Genomic DNA, 20011 nt, shown 5'->3' with positions numbered 1-20011 from the left:
CGAAAATCCAGAAAGTCAAGTCGCTAATTAGAACCTAACTAAGAGTCGAAGACAAGCCGCAGAATATAAACTATCACCTGTAATCTAACTATCGAGTGCGAGCATACTTAACTAACCACCCAGGTGGGATTAGACATAATTAAACCAACTCGAGAAATAAATGAAATAAAAGATTTATTCAGGTAAACAAGTGAATTAGTTAAAGTGGAGACGCCCGCCGATCCTAGGATCCTCATCCTTCAGTCGACTGAGACCCCAAAATATTCCGTGCCTTCCCGGAGGCACAACAATTTGGTGGCAGCGGTGGGATCTCAGCCGCAGGGCCGACGTCGTCTCCAAAATCCTCACAGTGGCGAAGACCTGTAAAAACACATACAATTATAACAAGTGTTAGACGGGCACGTCAGTAACTCTGACGGAAACAAGCAGAAGCCACGACTAGGAGAGAACGAGAGAGCGGACAACATAAACAGTGCAACGAGTGATAAGCAGCAGAGAATCGAAAAGGATCGCCGACGTCCAAGGACAACGCCGACCTACGACCTCACGGGCAGCGCATCATCACGAGCGACGACCCGCCGTATCTATCACCAACACGGAGCCGCCGTTATCAGCCCACGAGCGATCGAGTTGCAGCAGCAGCAGCCGACCCGTATAGAGCGTAACGATGCGAGCCGTAATACTGTAAGTCCGAATTTATTTGATTGCGTGAATGTCGGAAGGTGACGAAACACCCCGACAAGCGATTAAAAACCAATCGTGGTTGCATAGTACACCTGTACGGTTAACGACGCGAGTATTGCCTTTAACTGCGGAAAATCTCGAAAACGTTCGTAGAAATTTAGACAGCGACTTGTCAAACGAAAATAATACCGAGTTACCTCCGAACGTAATAAACGAACGAGAATTTCCGTTAACTAGTTTTGACGCGAGTATATTCGCAAATAATCCAAGCGACTCCGTTCAAGTAACTCAAAACGAACCGCGTCGATTGCGACCGTATATCAGCCGAACTCCGAGTAGAGTATCTTCGCGGAGAGAATTTTCATTAACGTCATACGACAGCGAAATATTCGATCCCGAAGAAATTTATAGCGAAATAAATATGGCAGAAAATACAAACGTGAACGCAATTATTCCGCCAACCGCGATAGATGCCGAAATAAGCATACTCCGACAAACCCTTGCACAAATGGGACAGAATTTAGACGTCACGTCACAACAACCCTCCGTCGTAGCGCCCGGAGAAACTTCACAAATGCTTAATATAATACAAGCTATACATGCAGAGCTACATACACTAAACACACGTATAACTAGGATAGAAGCCGCACAGGCATACACACACACAGACGAACAGCAGGAGTCCGATTACGAGCCTCGTATAACTTCGGACGGACTGAACGCGACGTACGAAATCGACGGAGTACTGCACGACAATATATGTCTCTAAAAGAAGCGCGAATGATGATACCCAAATTCGACGGTACATCGCGACACCGCCTTCAGGAATTTCTAAACGCATGCACATATACAATGCAAAACATACATTCCGGAGACGAAGAGTCTCTGATACAAGGCATACTATTTACTAAATTAAAGGGTAAAGCCATGCAAGTTTTCGAAACGCGAGACATACAAACGTTTGAAGAATTAAAGCAACAACTAGAGACCGCATACCAATGCAAGCAAAGTATTGCCCACTTGCAATTAGAATTTAATTCGCTAAAGCAGAAATATAATGAGACAGCACAAAGTTTCGGGCAACGCGTCGACCAGCTCGCTATGAATTTATACGATTCAATGATAGAGGGAGAAAACCAGACGAGCTCAGAGAAACGCACTATCTTACAAACGATCCAAACACAAGCGTTATTAAATTTCCAATTAGGGCTACGAAGCGACTTAAAAGTATTCGTACGTTCACAACGATATACGACGCTTCAAGAAGCGATAGCCGGCGCGAGCGCGGAAGAGAGATTTATCGGACCTAGCACGTCACGGGCAACTAATTCCTTGCTATATAAACCTGAAACAACGCGGTCAGGACAGCGAACGACGGGACAATGTTATAGATGTGGAAAACCCGGACATTACGGACGAGACTATCGTAGCAAAGTCAACGTTCTGCCAAAACTGGAAAAATCCTCGCGCGTATCCGCCATCAAAAAATTTTGCAATCATTGCAAAAAACGTGGACATAACCGCGAAGAATGTTGGAAATTAAACGGGCGACCAAAAAATAAGACGCCCCCACGGAACAAGCCAGAGGATCGAAAAAACCCGCGAAGTTTTGATAAAATAAATAATCAAAGAATCCGGCAGGAGAGAAATTCCGAGTCCGAACGTAGCAGCGATGAAGACGGAGAGCGCGGAGATAAGATTAAGAAGACTCGCGCGCTCGAATATCAGGTGACACACGTGCGCCGAACGCCGAGAGAGAGAGCGAGTTTAAATATAATTACTCTGCCTATGCGAGAGGCAAAACGCGGAAAAGTAAATATGCTTTACGATTCGGGAGCTACGATTTCATTGATAAAAGTGAAACACTTGAAGGGCGAGACCGAAATTTACAATAATAAAATAACCTTTGTTGGAATAACCGGTCATAAAGCAAAGACGATCGGAAAAATGTACGCGACAATTGAGCTAAACGGAAACAAGATAAAACACGCGATTTACGTCGTGAAAGATGATTTCCGATGGAATACGACGGGATCATAAGAATCGATTTCCTCCAGAAGCAGCAAGTCACGTGCGATTACAAAAAACGCGAATTACAAATCGGAAACGCCGTCCTAAAATTGCAACCGTATAACAAAATTATCTTAAAGCCGCGTAGTGAAACAATTATACACGCGATAACAAATGATAATAAGACAGGGATCATTCGAGCCAAAGAAACCGCTCCAGGAATCTATATCGGACGATGTTTGGTAGAACCGAAGAATTACCAATGTCCCATCAGTGTAATTAATACAACTGATAAGCCGGTCGAGATACACACACCCCTCGTAACCGTAGAAGACGTTTGCGAAGATAACGCGCACGAGTTGTACACGATACATACAGACGAGACTCCGAATCAAGTAACGCGTGACGAACGAATTTGACAATTGTTACACACAAAACATTTAAATGAGGAAGAAAGGAAAGCGATACAGAAAATATGCAAAGAATATAGCGACGTGTTTTATTTAAGCGGAGAACCACTGTCATGTTCAGCAACGCTAAAACACGAGATAAGCACGCGCGCCGATACCTCACCCGTCAATGTGAGACCGTATCGCCTTCCCGAGGAACACAAATCAGAAGTGAACAAACAAGTACAGGAAATGCTAAAAGACGGAATTATTAGTACAAGCATTAGCCAGTGGAATGCACCGTTATTAGTAGTGCCAAAAAGGCTGACGCAACAGGCAAACCGCGATTAAGAGTAGTAGTCGATTTCCGGAAGTTAAATGAATTAACTATAGGCGATTCATTCCCACTGCCAAATATTACCGATATTTTGGATCAGCTGGGAAACGCGAAGTATTTTACGACGCTCGACCTCGCATCTGGATATCACCAGATACCGATGGCCAAGCGCGACAAAAATAAAACAGCCTTCTCGACTCCCTACGGACACTACGAGTTTAATAGAATGCCGTTTGGACTTAAAAACGCGCCTGCGACTTTCCAATGACTTATGAACTCAGTGCTAACCGGGATACAAGGGCTCCGATGTCTCGTTTATCTCGACGACAGATGAGTGTGGTAAAAAATCTGCTAATAGCAGATTTTTGAGATCATTGGAAGGCGATTTTTCCTTAGCGAAAATGTCCAGCCATCAATAATTTTCGAGTTACATGTATAAACAATTGAAAATTTTTCGCAATTTAAATTAAGTTAAAAAATTATCAAAATTACATGCTTTATTAGTTAATTTAAGATAGAGTTTATTATATAATAGAATTTTAATTTAAAGTTTAATTATAGAGATATATGATGATAAAAATTAGAAATCTGTAAAACATGATCTCTTAACATTTTCGCTGAGGAAAAATCATCTTCAAATGATCTCAAAAATCTGCCATTAGCAGATTTTTCACCAATTATAGGACACCTTGTGTTCGAAAATCGAACGTCTAAAAAAGCTGAAAGAAAAAACAATTAAAACATTGCATGTAAATTCATGCCGTACTCTCATTTCACATGCAGCATGCGTTTAATTTATATTATAATACAGTCTATTAATTTCTATCTTAACATGCTGACGTTTCATATTATAAATAGCGCTCGGCCGCAAAGGTATAAGTATACCCGGCACCTACAAAAAAATAAGCGCTTACATTAAAACACATTAAATTGTAAACACCGCGGTTGCGCGAGAGGAGATACAATTTAGTTCCCAATAATAACAAAACTACGATTTGCTGGAAAGTAAATAATTACAGTAAACGCTCTTTCGCCCTCAACCGAACGATAGAATAAGAAAAATGTTCGCGAATATTCTAGAAATACAGGCCTATATAAACCTCCTCTCTCGTGACCGCGGCGCTCTTTTCCGATTGCTTGTCGCGTCAAGAGTGTGCTTCTACTTTACGAAAAAGATCGCTTGTCTTTTTCACGTTTAATTACCGTTGCTTGCGGACACTCAGTACTTTATTTTCAACACGGCTTTTTTCTCGGTTATTGTACTTTCTAATACGTTCGACTCGGCTATCTTTTGGTACATTCTGTGCGGTTTAAATAATTGTATTGTTGTGTTAATAGTTTAAATATATTTTAAGAGTTTAACTAGGCTCTGTAATATATAAATATAAATTTAACATATATAAGATAGGCAATAAGAGCCAAATCGCGGATGACAGTGCGTTATTCTAAACGAAACTAAATTTTTTCGTTAGAATTAAATACCTGTGCACAAGGCACCAAATTTTTACTTGGACACGGCCAAGATATAAAATTGGAATAATCTCTAGAAGATATTTTTAATTCCATGTATCCCCTATTCCCCCTAAAGAAATAAAGTGCGAGAGAAAAATATAGATCCGAAAGTCGCAGAATCGGGAATCGAACCCGAGACCTTTCGCTTGCCGGGCGACTGCTCTTCCAACTGAGCTATTCAGATCCTTTCGATTCTATACTTTTCTCTGTTATATATATTAATGTTGGTAAATAAACGCCTTTAAGCCAGCGTGTATAAATTGAGAGTTTAACTAGGCTCTGTAATATATAAATATAAATTTAACATATATAAGATAGGCAATAAGAGCCAAATCGCGGATGACAGTGCGTTATTCTAAACGAAACTAAATTTTTTCGTTAGAATTAAATACCTGTGCACAAGGCACCAAATTTTTACTTGGACACGGCCAAGATATAAAATTGGAATAATCTCTACAAGAGATTTTTAATTCCATGTATCCCCTATTCCCCCTAAAGAAATAAAGTGCGAGAGAAAAATATAGATCCGAAAGTCGCAGAATCGGAAATCGATCCCGAGACCTTTCGCTTGCCGGGCGACTGCTCTTCCAACTGAGCTATTCAGATCCTTTCGATTCTATACTTTTCTCTGTTATATATATTAATGTTGGTAAATAAACGCCTTTAAGCCAGCGTGTATAAATTAAGAGTTTAACTAGGCTCTGTAATATATAAATATAAATTTAACATATATAAGATAGGCAATAAGAGCCAAATCGCGGATGACAGTGCGTTATTCTAAACGAAACTAAATTTTTTCGTTAGAATTAAATACCTGTGCACAAGGCACCAAATTTTTACTTGGACACGGCCAAGATATAAAATTGGAATAATCTCTAGAAGATATTTTTAATTCCATGTATCCCCTATTCCCCCTAAAGAAATAAAGTGCGAGAGAAAAATATAGACCCGAAAGTCGCAGAATCGGGAATCGAACCCGAGACCTTTCGCTTGCCGGGCGACTGCTCTTCCAACTGAGCTATTCAGATCCTTTCGATTCTATACCTTTCTCTGTTATATATATTAATGTTGGTAAATAAACGCCTTTAAGCCAGCGTGTATAAATTGAGAGTTTAACTAGGCTCTGTAATATATAAATATAAATTTAACATATATAAGATAGGCAATAAGAGCCAAATCGCGGATGACAGTGCGTTATTCTAAACGAAACTAAATTTTTTCGTTAGAATTAAATACCTGTGCACAAGGCACCAAATTTTTACTTGGACACGGCCAAGATATAAAATTGGAATAATCTCTACAAGAGATTTTTAATTCCATGTATCCCCTATTCCCCCTAAAGAAATAAAGTGCGAGAGAAAAATATAGATCCTAAAGTCGCAGAATCGGGAATCGAACCCGAGACCTTTCGCTTGCCGGGCGACTGCTCTTCCAACTGAGCTATTCAGATCCTTTCGATTCTATACTTTTCTCTGTTATATATATTAATGTTGGTAAATAAACGCCTTTAAGCCAGCGTGTATAAATTAAGAGTTTAACTAGGCTCTGTAATATATAAATTTCTAGGCTCTTATTGCCTATCTTATATATGTTAAATTTATATTTATATATTACAGAGCCTAGTTAAACTCTTAATTTATACACGCTGGCTTAAAGGCGTTTATTTACCAACATTAATATATATAACAGAGAAAAGTATAGAATCGAAAGGATCTGAATAGCTCAGTTGGAAGAGCAGTCGCCCGGCAAGCGAAAGGTCTCGGGTTCGATTCCCGATTCTGCGACTTTCGGATCTATATTTTTCTCTCGCACTTTATTTCTTTAGGGGGAATAGGGGATACATGGAATTAAAAATCTCTTGTAGAGATTATTCCAATTTTATATCTTGGCCGTGTCCAAGTAAAAATTTGGTGCCTTGTGCACAGGTATTTAATTCTAACGAAAAAATTTAGTTTCGTTTAGAATAACGCACTGTCATCCGCGATTTGGCTCTTATTGCCTATCTTATATATGTTAAATTTATATTAAAATATATTTTGTTAACGATACGCGTGTGTCGAGTGCAGTGCTTCTCTGTCTTCTCGCTTCCGACCTCCCTATCCTGCTTTCCGTCGCGCACATTATTTGGTCCTTGGAGCCGGATCCACTAGAACCTTCTGTGAATCCGGTGCCACGGAAGCGATAGTGAATCAGTGTCGGTGACCAGTACTTCTGGAAAAAAGAGACAGTGTCAGAGATGGCAGACACAAAGGCGATCATTGCTACCGCCACAGTGCTATACGGCAAGATCTCGCGCGCGTACGAGAATCGTCGGAAGCTCGGCAAGGCCAATATCACACTCGGCGCGGTGGAGGCTCGGCTTCAAAATCTCGAGAAGCTGTGGAAGAAATTTGACGCAATTAATGATGCCTTAGCCGATCGTGTTGAAGAGATACGACACGATGTCTACGCCAAGCAAGACATCCCTTCATTGGGCAAGGAGGCTTACCTTCAGAACAAGGGCCTTATGCTCGATCTGAAGAGCGCTCTCCAACGATAAGATCAGACATCCAGCTCAATTTCGGCAGCGACACCGGCCGCCGCTCCTCGGACCGCATTGCCAAAAATTCAGCCGCCGACCTTCGCCGGGAAGTACGAAGACTGGCCTTCCTTTCGAGACCTCTTCCAGTTTATCATTGGCAGGAACCAGGCAGCCAGACCTGTTGAGAAATTACATTATCTCAAACTCTGTGTCAAGGGTGATGCTGACCTACTCATACGTAACCTCAGCACTACTGATGAAAATTACGAAATCGCTTAGAAGACGCTGAGCGATTTTTACGAGAATAAAAGATTGTTAACACGCAACTATCTTAACAACTTCCTGGCGCTTACTACAATAAAATGAAGAGCGAATCCGCAACTGAATTGGGGCGACTCTTCCACAGCATAAAAACCACAGTCAGCTCGCTGAAGAGCATCGATCGTCCCATCGATCGCACGGAGGACCTCTTTGTGCATCTAGTCATTGAGCTTCTCGACAATCGTTCGCGTCGAGAATGGGAGAGCGACATCAGTCATACGACGAATCCGCCTACCTACGCCGAGCTGGAAGCCTTTATCGAGCGACGGCTTCATACTTTGGAGGCGCTGTTTCCGGCCAAGAGCGACAGCCGCAGCCACATCAATGCGAAATCGACACGGAGCCATCACGTGAAGAAAACGGAACCGAAGGATAAGTCAAGAAGCCGGTGCGCCGTATGCCAGGGCGACCACTTTATTATGTTTTGTGGCACCTACAAAGAGAAGACGACTCTGGCTCGCAGGCAGTTTGTCAGCGATCAAAACTTCTGTTCGAACTGCCTGGGTCGACACCAGCTGACTGAGTGCGCGTCAAAAAAAGACTTGCACCACGTGTGGCAGTCAGCATCACTCTTCGCTGCACGATGCCTTCCGCGACGCCGAGACCGCCACAACATCACATGTAGCTCAAGGATCGCACCCCGCCTCTGTCACGGTGCTGTTCGCCACTGCTCGAGTCCGCGTCCTCGATTGCCACGGATTCTGGCATTCCGCCTGAGCGCTGATCGACCAGGGCTCAGAGTCGTCCATCATAACGGAGCGGTTGGTTCAGCGACTGCGACTGCCTCGCATGCCCGCCGCCGTCAGCGTCTATGGACTCGGCGAGAAACGGACGGGAATTGCCAAAGGCAAGGTAAAGCTTACCTTTCGAGCGCACAACGGTAAGTCGTCCAACTCCGTCGCCGCCTTGATCTTGCCGAAACTCACGCTCTTCTCCGAAGGATGCCGCCGAAGTCTGCAATCCTGGACACAACTAAAGGACCTGGAGCTCGCCGATCCAGAGTTCAGTTCCGCGGATCCAATAGACCTTCTGCTGGGTACCGACGTCTACGGAGTAATTATCCGCCAGGGCCTGAAAAAGGGAAGTCCTCAGGAACCGGTGGCACAACAGACCTCTCTAGGATGGATACTGTCAGGCACCATCAATGAGAATGCACGTGGCCAACGTATTTCCTCCCACCATTGCCAGGTGGAGGAAGACCTCACCTGTTTGGTGCGTCGCTTCTGGGAGCAAAAAGAAGTTCGCCGGCCGTCTCAGCTCTTCTCTAAGGCCGAACTAAAGTGCAAAGAGCACTATTGCCTGCACTATTCACGCACTGCCGACGGCTGGTACATTGTGCGTCTGCCCACGATTAAGCCTCTGCCGGACCTAGCAGGAACAGTTCGCTCCGCCCGCCATGCTCTGCAACACACGGAGAAGAAATTTGAGAGAGACAACGAATTTCGAACCATGTACGCGGAATTCATGCGACAATACTTGGACCTGCGCCACATAATGCCTGCTCCTTCGTCGACGGAATCGCATCCGGATGCTTGCTACCTGCCGCACCACGGGGTCTTGCGTCCGGACAGCACATCCACAAAACTGAGGGTCGTCTTCAACGGCTCGAGCTCCTTGCCAAACGGAGACTCCCTCAACAAATATCTCGCAACGGGACTGAATTTGCTTCCTTCACTGGCCGACATCCTGCTGCGTTGGCGACGTCATCGCTACGTCTTCGCGACCGACATCGAGAAGATATATAGGCAGATCCTGGTGCACCCTGACGACCAAAGCCTGCAAAGGATATTGTGGAGACAGAACGCTAACGACGAAATCAAGGAGTACTGGCTGGATACTGTTACTTACGGTCTATCCTGTGCTCCTTATCTGGCAATCCGCACTTTACGCCAACTGGCCGAGGACGAAGGACATTGTTACCCGAAAGGAGCCATCATTCTGCTGAGCGACGTCTACATGGACGACATCCTGACCGGTGCGGAGACCATGAAGGAAGCCGAAGTCATGCTACAACAGCTGATTGATATCTGCAAGGCGGGCGGCTTCTCGCTTAAGAAGTGGTCGGCAAACCACTCGCTACTGCTGAACCAAGTGGGACCCGACGACCGCCTTCAACGAAAGGCCAGATGGTGGCTGCCCGGCGAGAATCACTCCACTCTCGGGTTACGCTGGCAACCCCGGGACGATCGCTTCGCCTTCGTCACCAAACGGATCAATCTATCGACCATCACCAAAAGGTCGGTACTTTCACTGACAGCAAAGATGTTAGACTCTCTCGGCTGGCTGTCCCCAACAACAGTACTGGCTAAAATCTTCATCCAGTCTACCTGGTTGCTAGGCCTCGATTGGGACCCCCCCCCCCCGTCGACCACCACCTTGCCGTGGTAGGGGGGCTCACCCCTTGCAAGGGATTAACCTTGCGAGGGGTGCTAAGAGTGGTCGGTACCTCCTATGGAGGTACACCTGGCCTGGTGGGGCCATAATACTTCGGCCCGCCACCCTTGGAAGGCCACCAAGTAAAAAAACCAAACCAAGCAACATGGGAAGGAGCAAAAACAGAAAGATCACTACCGGCCCAGGGGTTTCGGATGCTCCAGGGCCCGGCGGGGAGGGGGGTATAGTCCCGGCCTCCACCCCGTCGTCATCGAACGACGGGCGTGAGGTAGGAGGAGGAAGGGGCGATGCCCCTATGGAGATGGATCCGGTAGTACCGGATGCCTTTAAACCGGAGATATTGCCGGGATTGACTTGGGAGGAGTTTGCTCCGGGAGGGGAAGAGGCTTATGCCGGGACCCCTGCCGCGGGCCCTCTTCACAAGTCGATATAGGGGCTGAATGCGGTGAGGTGGGACACCAAGTCCTTCCTGGATGGCTGCATTCGGAGTGTAGAGGAGGGAGGACTCTCAGAAGAGATGATGGCGCACATAAACGGCTACGTCGGGTCGGTGCTAAATATAGCATGCGGACTCGGGCGGGCCGTTTCAGGTCTTGTGCGGATCGTGTGCGACCAGCCCGGAGGGAACAGCGCAGACGTGGCCCCCGATCGCGGGGGGGGGCCGCGATACGGGGACCACGATGGAGAAGGACCCTGGGACGTCTGCCGGGGCGGCGCCTTTGCCGGGGGAGTTGGTGGTCAGGCTCGAGGACATGTCCTTGAGATTGGCTGCCAACTCGGACCGGTTGGCGCTGATGAAAAGGCGTCTCAGGGAGGTTGAGTCCAGACGGGCAGGAGCGGCTCGGGGGACTCGACGGTTGCTTGGAGGGGAGGAGGGAGAGGAGATGATGACGGGGACAGAGAGCGGAGAGGAGACTACCGTCGGTTGGGCGACGGTAGTAAAGAGGGGGACGAGGAGGAAGAAAGAGGGGAGTGTAGGAGAAGGAGTAGGGGGAAGGAGAGTGGCGGCTGCCGGGGGCAGCAGGGGAAGAGGAGCAGTTGGCGGCGGAGTGACCGTCGCCAATGTGATGGGGGCGCCGAGGTGCTACCGGTGTCTGTGTGTTGGACACACGTGGCGCCGGTGCACCTCGGCGGTGGACAGGGGTAGCTGCTGCTACCGCTGCGGCTCCCCTGGCCACAAGGAGGTGGGGTGCCTGTCCGGCCTGAGGTGTCCACTTTGCGTGGACTTCCAACGGCCGGCCAGGCACCGACTCGGGGGCCCGGGGTGCTTGACGGCACCCCCGGCGGGGTCAAGAGGAGGGGGCACGCCTCCCCCCTCCCCGTCGTCGTCGGCAGTCGTGCCCAAGGGCGCGGCTGTCGGCGGCGGCGGGGGTGGGGAGGCGCGCCACATGCCGGCGTCGTTGGTTGATGCCGGATGAGGGTGTCGGGGGAGACATGGGAGCGCTTAGGCGCTCCCCTCCCCCCCACACCCTCCGGGAGGGAGGGGCCCCACCGGTTGCGGGTAAACTCTGACCCCTAGGGGCGGAGGGAGGTCGCAATTGTGGGGGTCAGGAATGAGGGGGGGCCACGTGTCTCTGGCGGGCGGGCATTGCCCTCCCGTCCGGGGCGCCTGGGCCCCTCTCAGGGACGGAGACGTGACGTGTGGGGCCCTCTCACCGGGAGCCACAGGCACCGGTGGGAGGGCAACACCGTCCACGGAAGGGGGTTCCTCTCCTTCTGAGAGGAGCCTCCTGATAAGGGCCCCTTCAGTAAACCGCCGAACCGGACCACCCTCTTGGTGGTCCGGGGGTTGCGACACTGGGGGGGCGAGGGGCGATGGCTCCAGCGGGAGTTCTCGAGCCATGGCTCCGCCCCTTAAACTTTTTGAGAGGGCGCGGCGTGGGGTCGATGTCGCCCTGCGCCGCAACCGCGAGGCACCCGTACAATGACGGGGGGAGGGTGTCGCCTTCTGCGGCATCCTCCCAAGGAGGGATAAGGCGGGAGGGCGGCCAGTCGGCATGGACTACCAGCATCTTGGCCGTCCCCTGTATAACGCCCGTGAAGGACATCCTCTGAGGTTTTAGTGCGGTAGGTCCTGTCCCGGCTCTCCGGCTCGTCGATCCCGACTCTCCGGTCCGCTACGGCGGACCGGCCAGGCGGAGGCGCGGGCCGGCCAGACGGGGCAGGGAGTCCCACATAACCCCCGCCTCTACCCGGAGGCGGACGGTACCATGAGGTTTCCCCAGAGTCAAAAAAAAAAAAAAAAGGCCTCGATTGGGACGCTCCGCTGCCAATCGACGAAGAGAGAAGATGGCTACAATTCCAGAGCGAGCTGCCTGCTCTGGAAAACTTGCTCGTACCTCGATGGCTGGGAGGCTTGGCTGACTCACAGCGGGAGATCCACGTTCGCCGATGCCTCAGAGCGTGCCTACTCAGCTGTGCTATACCTGAAGACCAAAACAAAGGATATTACTAAGGTGGCTTTCTTAGCTGCGAAAACCAAGGTCGCGTCCTTGAAGCAAGTCTCCTTACCTCGGTTGGAGCTGTCTGCCGCCACTCTTCTGGCTCGTCTAGCCGCCCACATCGTACCGATCATCGGAGCAGACAAAGCACCTCTTCATATGTGGTCTGATTCCACCGTCACGCTCGGCTGGATCCGTGGGCATCCCTCGACGTGGGCCATTTATGTGGCTAACCGGGTCAGCAAAATACAAACACTGATCCTGGACCCACTGGCATCACGTACCAGGTCGGAAAAACCCAGCGGACTGTGTTTCCCGGGGGCTCTATCCTAGCGAGCTGGTTGACCACCCGCTTTGGTGGCAAGGTCCCGTATGGCTAGCAGCGGAGAGCAATCCTTGGACGACCAACAGCGAGAAGATGTCAGCAGAAGACCTCCCAGAGAGACGAGTCCGTGCTCACGTCGCCGCCGTTGCCTCAGCTGACCTTGTGCTCCCTGCGCCAGGAGTATTGGGTCCCTCGAGATCGCTCGCTGGTGAAGAGACACATCAGCCGATGCAGTAGGTGCACAAGATAGCGAGCCGCCATCCCACAGCTTCTCATGGACGATCTCCTGGTGCCAAGGGTCACGCCAAGCAGGCCGTTTCTGCACACCGGCATCGACTACGCCGGACCTGTTTGGCTGCGAACGTCAAAGGGCCGCGGACACAAAACAACTAAAGGGTTCATTGTAGTTTTTGTCTGTTTAGCTTCCAGAGCCGTTCACCTCGACGCAGCCTCGAACTACTCCGCCGACGCCTTCATAGCCGCCTTGCGCCGACTCATCTCCAGGCGAGGTGTCTGCGCCTCCTTGTATAGTGACTGCGGTACCAATTTTGTGGGTGCTGACAGGCAGCTTGGCGCTCTCTTCTCTGCCGCCAGTGCCGACGGACACCGCATCGCCGCATTCGCCGCACAGGAGAAAATCCGGTGGCACTTCAATCCACCGACGGCACCAAACTTCGGCGGCTTATGTATCGCCGTCAAATCTATGAAGCACTATCTGCGACGAATCATAGGTGATGCAACCCTCACCTATGAGGAGCTGGCGACGCTGCTCTCTCAGATAAAAGTTTGCCTCAATTCTCGACCTCTGCAGCCCTTGTCCGACGACCCGGAGGACGTAGCAGCTCTTATCCCAGGTCACTTCCTGATCGGTTCCGCTCTCTCCGCCGTACCTGAACCGTCGCTCGAACGAGAGCCGTCGGCCCGGCTTTCACGCTGGCAGCTTCTGCAACAGATGAGGGACCATTCCTGGTCCCGGTGGGCCAGCGAATACTTACACACGCTGGCCCATTGGCCAAAATAGTCCCGAGTCAACCAGGAGGCTCGCGTCGGTCGGCTGTGTTTGCTCCGCAGCGAAAACACTCCACCAACGCGGTGGCCGCTTGCGTAAATCACTCGATTGCACCCCGGATCCGACGGCCACGTGCGCGTAGTCGAAATCCGTACCGCGAGTACGAATTTAACGCGCCCCGTCAGCAAACTGATTTTTCTAGGCGACGGCAACAAAACTGCACAATAATTCAGCGTCATAAATCTCACTCTTTTCTCATCGCAGCACAAAAATCATCTCTTCTTTGTCACTGCTCTATTCATTCCTCTTCATCGTCACTTCACTTACATCACACTGACCTACTGTTATCTCCTTTATCACTGTACTATCCTCATCATTACACTATTCGTATCATTATAATTCACGAGAGATCCGAATACCGAAATTGTCACGGTCTTTGCGACGCGTTAACCAATATGCGTCTATACCGTCACGTTCGGAATAAACAGTTGATCGATTCAGCATTCCTTTCGCGACATCAGTCGAAGCACGTGAGCTACACGTGTCTGTCACTCGCGAGCGCGTGAATAAGCGCGCGCCCCCACTCTCGCACTACAAAGTCGATTGCAGGTATACTGCAAGGCGGGCGGAATGTTCGAAAATCGAACGTCTAAAAAAGCTGAAAAAAAAACAATTAAAACATTGCATGCAAATTCATGCCGTACTCTCATTTCACATGCAGCATGCGTTTAATTTATATTATAATACAGTCTATCAATTTCTATCTTAACATGCTGACGTTTCATATTATAAATAGCGCTCGGCCGCAAAGGTATAAGTATACCCCGCGCCTACGAAAAATAAGCGCTTACATTAAAACACATTAAATTGTAAACACCGCAGTCGCGCGAGAGGAGATACAATTTAGTTCCCAATAATAACAAAACTACGATTTGCTGGAAAGTAAATAATTACAGTAAACGCTCTTTCGCCCTCAACCGAACGATAGAATAAGAAAAATGTTCGCGAATATTCTAGAAATACAGGCCTATATAAACCTCCTCTCTCGTGACCGCGGCGCTCTTCTCCGATTGCTTGTCGCGTCAAGAGTGTGCTTCTACTTTACGAAAAAGATCGCTTGTCTTTTTCACGTTTAATTACCGTTGCTTGCGGACACTCAGTACTTTATTTTCAACACGGCTTTTTTCTCGATTATTGTACTTTCTAATACGTTCGACTCGGCTATCTTTTGGTACAATCTGTGCGGTTTAAATAATTGTATTTTTGTGTTAATAGTTTAAATATATTTTGTTAACGATACGCGTGTGTCGAGTGCAGTGCTTCTCTGTCTTCTCGCTTCCGACCTCCCTATCCTGCTTTCCGTTGCGCACACCTTGTATATTTGAGATATTAAAATAAAAATAAAATAAAATATTAATCAAAAAAACAAAAAAAATGGAATTAATTATTTGGAAAAAATAAAATTTACATTTGTAACAAAAGAACTTAAAATTGAAAATAAAAAAAAGTTATTTTAACACAAATTGCTATCGACATTGCACATCAGTTTGTACCATATTGCTAAAACAGTTATTAACGCAGAGTTATATAACGCAAAAGACCAGCAATTATTAGCCAAAAATCATTAAACTATCTATTGGAACATTACCAGAAAAGTTTTGTGCGGAAGACTAATAATTATTGTATTAAATATATAAATATGTATATAAAGACAAACATTAAATATTTATCGGTATTTGCTTTTGTAGGCTGTTGTGTGCCTCGGGTGAGACACAAGGGGTCGCGCCAAATTAGGATAAGGATCCGGGGCGTCGGGACTTATTTCGGGTTATTGAAATAAACGCACTCCACTTTTTATTATTAAAACTTTTATTCAAGTAAACCGCTTGACTTTTATTTGTTTGTTTCAGCACTGTTACACATGTGCGTGTATTGGTTTAACGACACTGTTTAACTATAACTTCGCGTATCGCGCGCAACTGCGAAGGAATGTTATATATCGCACGCGGCTAGCAAGGTCGTTTAACTAACAACGCGAGAGCGTCTTGAGAGCGACTATATGCGACTGAGCAATTCGGCGCATCTCTGCTTCCTTTTTATAATATCGCTTTTTGAGATTTCCTTGATCGGAAGGGGTACCTAGCAACGGGCCTCTTCGGTCAAGGACCTAGGTGCAAGCGAAGCAGATTCAAAGTCCTTCTGCTTTGTTTGCATGTTGAGCAATTTCGGTTCGCGCATATCTCGCAGCGTATGCGTTTTTACGCAGTCAGTGTCCGTCGTCAAGCGGATGTAACACGAGTAGCTATTTCTTAATAGTTATATCTTTGAGGGATATAACAAGGCGTTCGCGTGTGCTAGCCATATATTTATGGGATTAGAAATTTGTTCGTCTGTAGCATTCTTGTGTACTTTTCTTATTACACTTAAAAAAACATTTTTAAAAAATAATTTTTTATTAATAACATTGAAAAGAAATATATTTTAGATTTAATTTGTTAGAATAATTAAAATATAAAACTTTATAAAAAATATTAATAAGAATATTTGTCAGTCAGCTCTCCTATTTTTAAAAAACTCCATCTTCATCTCGACTAAGAGCCAAACGCGATGTTATTGCGACAAATTAATATTTAGAAATTTTTGGAAACTGAGGAATTTGAATCCTATGGTTGGGATCTCAGAAATTCCCCTTGTTCCTTCTCTTAACATCCCCTGTAAGAAAAAGACGAGAAAAATATTGGTCCGAAAGTCGGCTGAATCGGGAATCGAACCCGAGACCTTCCGCTTGCCGGGCGACTGCTCTTCCAGCTGAGCTATTCAGACACTTACAAATCAATATTTCTCTCAATGTTTATAACCCCCCACCCCCCACCAAGGCGTCGTACCTGGTCTAAACGCAACAAACATTAATAAGAATATTTGTCAGTCAGCTCTCCTATTTTTAAAAATGAATGATGGAGTTTTTTATAAAAAATCTTTAAAAATGTTCAACTTTTATATATTTCTTTTGCTTCATTAAATAAAATAAATAATATTAAATATTATTAAAATGATATTTGTATGTGAATAATATTATCTTTATTCAACTTATAAAATAATTTTAATTAATTTAACAGTAATACAAAAAATACAAGTAATATAAATTTATATTCATAAATACTTTCTATTATTTATTACTTACACATGATTATTTTGCAGATATTTAGCTGCGAAAAAATTTCTTTTTTTTTGCTCCATACCAACTGTATTGCACTACTAATTCATTAGAAAACAATTTCTTCATTATCCGTAAAGAAGAAGTTTTTACATCTTGACTTGTCACATGAGTCAATTGTTTGATCTAAAATTATGAAAAGTTGCGTTATAAAAATTTTACAAAAGATTATAATTGTATAACAATGTATTAATGTGGAATATATTTGTAAAATATTTTTTAAAGTATTCTATATAAAATTACTTTGTACATTAATATAAAATTTATTCTAAGTAATTATTTGTTAAAATATGTAAAAAACGAGACAATACAGAGACTATATGCGGTTGGTAGTGCGTGAGTTTCGTTGAAATTTAAGATTTTTACGAAACTTAATTTTATGTACACACAAGGCACCGGTGTTTCTTAGATATACAAAAACTAAACGCAATTCGCGATCTCAATTTGAGATTCTAATGAACAAACGAAACTCGTTAGGTTTCGTTCGTTCGTTAGAATCTCGAATCGAGATCGCAAATCGCGTTTAGTTTTGGTATATCCAAGAAACTCCGGTGCTCTGTGCACTTAAATTTTTTAACCTTATATACTAATTGTTTTATTTCATCTATTTTTTTTCAATTAATCGTACAATATGTATATATTTATTTTTTCTCTTTGGTATTGTTCCTTACTTGAATGACTTCTTCTCCCTTTATCTCATCATTATCCTCATTTAGATTCGTTCCAAATAATTGTTCCGAGAGTATATCGGACTTATCATTAACATCATCTTCATCATCTACATAATCTTCATCATTTATGTCATTATTTACATCATCTTTATCATCTGCATGTATCTTTTTAGATGTACTAGGTTTAGGTATATCTAAAAAAATTATTTTATTGATATATTTAAATGTAATTTTAATATTGTAACCAAAAATATTATTGTTCAGGAATAAGCCTAATCCTAAAGTATAGGTCGTTCAATTTTCCGTTTATGTTATCGTTCGACATCTCAGTAATTATTCGCGCCAACGCGGGACAACACGTCAAACGCACATGTGATCCACGTGTTACTCGCCTGTCTTTCCTTTGCTCGACGCGAATCGCCTGCGCAAATCCCCAAAAATTCTCGCTTCGCGCCTTGGCTACGTGTCTCGGATCATTATTGAGCGTCCAGCCACGAGACGAGATAGATCAATACACCTTTTGTCGAAATATCGTCCGCCTCGTTTCTAACACTCTTGTTATAATTTGTGATTTGAATAATAAAAGGATATTTAAACGAATCCGCGAGTGACCAATAAAGAAAACTACCGCCTTGGCGTGCGAATCTTCTATACAAGGTTTTACCAACGAGATCCAAACATTCTGGTCCTTCGAGCCGGATCGTCGCCAAGGATAATTATTGGCATTCCGAATCACGATCGTCGATATGAACACCTCGACATCTTTCGAAGAGCTTTTGGCTCTGCAAACACAGAAGATGAGTTTCGTATCACGGGCGCTCATCAATTACAAGAAGCTGGGGCAAGCCAAAATGACACCTGCGGTGACACGTCAACGTCTCGTCACTTTGAAGGAAGCCTTTGCCACTTGCCAGGAGCTCGACAGTCGAATCGGGCTTCATGCGGACGATGACGACAAAGCATCGCATACCTACTTCACAAAGAATTCGTTTCTGGAATGTGAGGACTGCTACAACGAGGCTGCCGACTACATGGCTGAGGTATTAGAGAGCTACGAATCCCGCATCCCTCCCGCTACATCATCACAAAACGTAAGTGGCTTGCATGATGTTTTCCGATCCGCGTCGCATCTTCCGAGGATCAACCTACCGACCTTCGACGGGAGCATCGACAAGTGGGAAAGCTTTCGCGATAAATTCCAATCGATGATTCATAACGATCATAGTTTGTCAAATGTCGATCGCTTACATTATTTATGCTCATGTGTAAAAGGGGATGCAAGTAACGCGCTTGACCACCTCGCGGTAACCAATAATAATTTCGACGTCGCGTGGAGAATTCTAGTCTCTCGGTACGACAACAAACGTCGTCTTGTTACAACGCATTTACAATCGCTGTTAAATTTGCCGTTGCTGACCACAGAAACCGCTCATGACCTTCGTCAGCTTCGCGACCAAACAAACAAAGCAATCCAAGCGCTTAGAAATCTCAACCGTCCTGTCGAACATTGGGATGATTTGCTTGTTTTGCTCGTCGCACAAAAACTCGATAAATACTCGCGTAAAGCTTGGGAACTCAAGCTCGGCGATACGGTGGAATATCCGCGTTATAATGAGCTCGATCAATTTCTTGAGTCTCGAATTCGCGCTCTCGAGGCGATCGTACCACATTCTAAAGAAAAGCCATCCTCTACCTCTAAAGGAAAAATTCTTGTGTCGCATACCGCGTCCACCGTTTCGTTCGCATGTCCGTTGTGCAAGGCCAATCACTCATTATACCAATGTTCGACATTTTTAAAGCAAACACCCTCTCAACGTTTCGATTTTATTAAGCAGCAAAAACGATGTTTAAACTGTTTTAGTAGTAAGCATTCCGTCAAAGATTGTTCGAATTCGCGCGTATGCCGCCAGTGTAATAAACGTCATCACACGTTATTACATTTCGATAACTCGACTCCGCCGGTGCAAACGGAGTGACCGCCAGCAACAAGCGCAAATGTAAACGAAGTCATGTCGCATTTACTATCGAAAACCGTCGCGCCTAATTCTAATATTTTGCTTGCGACTGCCCGGGTTAGAGTCTACTCGCCTGTTGGACGTTTTATAACTGCACGCGCACTTCTGGGTCAAGGTTCCGTTTCTACGTTTATTACCGAATCGCTCGCGCAACGTTTACGACTCTCT

General features: G+C 45.8%; 4 protein-coding genes across 4 annotated transcripts; 3 read left to right on the top strand and 1 right to left on the bottom strand.

Moving 5' to 3' along the window:
• The first annotated feature begins 8563 nt into the window (after positions 1–8563).
• LOC114937926 (uncharacterized) lies at positions 8564–10162 on the top strand. Its single transcript, XM_029311595.2, has one exon. It carries the CDS (start codon positions 8564–8566, stop codon positions 10160–10162), a length of 1599 nt encoding a protein of 532 aa, XP_029167428.2.
• A 3046-nt stretch (positions 10163–13208) lies between these two features.
• On the top strand, positions 13209–13955 carry LOC146720364 (uncharacterized). Its single transcript, XM_085488725.1, has one exon. It carries the CDS (start codon positions 13209–13211, stop codon positions 13953–13955), a length of 747 nt encoding a protein of 248 aa, XP_085344851.1.
• A 3173-nt stretch (positions 13956–17128) lies between these two features.
• On the bottom strand, positions 17129–18554 carry LOC146720363 (uncharacterized). The gene is made up of 3 exons (XM_085488724.1): positions 18497–18554; positions 17829–18022; positions 17129–17283 (listed from the first exon to the last, which is right to left on the bottom strand). The coding sequence occupies exons 1-3, from the start codon at positions 18552–18554 to the stop codon at positions 17146–17148; spliced, it is 390 nt and encodes a 129-aa protein (XP_085344850.1). The 3' UTR covers positions 17129–17145.
• A 20-nt stretch (positions 18555–18574) lies between these two features.
• On the top strand, positions 18575–19804 carry LOC146720362 (uncharacterized). Its single transcript, XM_085488723.1, has one exon. The coding sequence runs from the start codon at positions 18575–18577 to the stop codon at positions 19802–19804; it is 1230 nt and encodes a 409-aa protein (XP_085344849.1).
• The last annotated feature ends 207 nt before the right edge of the window (positions 19805–20011 follow it).

The sequence above is a fragment of the Nylanderia fulva genome, unplaced genomic scaffold, assembly GCF_048542155.1.
Source record: "Nylanderia fulva isolate GAGA-0341 unplaced genomic scaffold, ASM4854215v1 Scaffold70, whole genome shotgun sequence".
Lineage (NCBI taxonomy): Eukaryota > Metazoa > Arthropoda > Insecta > Hymenoptera > Formicidae > Nylanderia > Nylanderia fulva.
Note: the sequence above shows the minus strand (reverse complement) of the source record. Positions and strands in the feature narration are given on the sequence as shown.

What these genes read in the sequence shown, in the direction of transcription:
- LOC146720363 (XM_085488724.1), bottom strand. Translation starts at nt 18,554, where the DNA reads ATGCCAATAATTATCCTTGGCGACGATCCGGCTCGAAGGACCAGAATG. An exon ending in GACCAGAATGTTTGGATCTC is followed by an intron (nt 18,023 to 18,496) that starts GTTGGTAAAACC and finishes TAATTTTTTTAG; the next exon opens with ATATACCTAAACCTAGTACA. An exon ending in AGGGAGAAGAAGTCATTCAA is followed by an intron (nt 17,284 to 17,828) that starts GTAAGGAACAAT and finishes TCATAATTTTAG; the next exon opens with ATCAAACAATTGACTCATGT.
- LOC146720364 (XM_085488725.1), top strand. Translation starts at nt 13,209, where the DNA reads ATGGACGATCTCCTGGTGCCAAGGGTCACGCCAAGCAGGCCGTTTCTG.
- LOC114937926 (XM_029311595.2), top strand. Translation starts at nt 8,564, where the DNA reads ATGCCCGCCGCCGTCAGCGTCTATGGACTCGGCGAGAAACGGACGGGA.
- LOC146720362 (XM_085488723.1), top strand. Translation starts at nt 18,575, where the DNA reads ATGAACACCTCGACATCTTTCGAAGAGCTTTTGGCTCTGCAAACACAG.